At 64.2% G+C, this 254-nt stretch overlaps 1 protein-coding gene across 1 annotated transcript in view; it reads right to left on the minus strand.

Annotated features, from left to right (window-relative positions):
• LOC105524077 overlaps positions 1 to 193 on the minus strand; it is a 49,793-nt gene extending 49,600 nt beyond the window's left edge. Inside the window, exon 1 of the mRNA XM_011959196.1 lies at positions 83 to 193. Within this exon, the coding sequence (XP_011814586.1) occupies positions 83 to 193 (111 nt within the window). The remainder of the gene's footprint in view (positions 1 to 82) is intronic.
• Between the last annotated feature and the right edge of the window lie 61 nt (positions 194 to 254).

The raw sequence follows: 254 nt of genomic DNA on the forward strand, positions 1-254 counted from the left end.
GGTAGGCTCAGCCCTGGCCCCCAGGGGAGCCCCTGCTCCCTGTCCCCGACTCAGCAGGGCCCAGCTCCCACTCACAGGGCACCGTGGTGCCATAGCGATCTGGATCCCACATGATGAGCTTGTTCTTCAGACTGCGCCGTCCCACGCCCTGAGCCCCAGTCAGCACCAGGGTTTTCCGGCGGAACGGGGGCATGCGGGCCACCTCCTCATAAATGAGCAGCTCATGACGGTCAAACTCTGGACACAGGGAGATG

The sequence above is a fragment of the Colobus angolensis genome, unplaced genomic scaffold, assembly GCF_000951035.1.
Source record: "Colobus angolensis palliatus isolate OR3802 unplaced genomic scaffold, Cang.pa_1.0 Scaffold486, whole genome shotgun sequence".
Lineage (NCBI taxonomy): Eukaryota > Metazoa > Chordata > Mammalia > Primates > Cercopithecidae > Colobus > Colobus angolensis.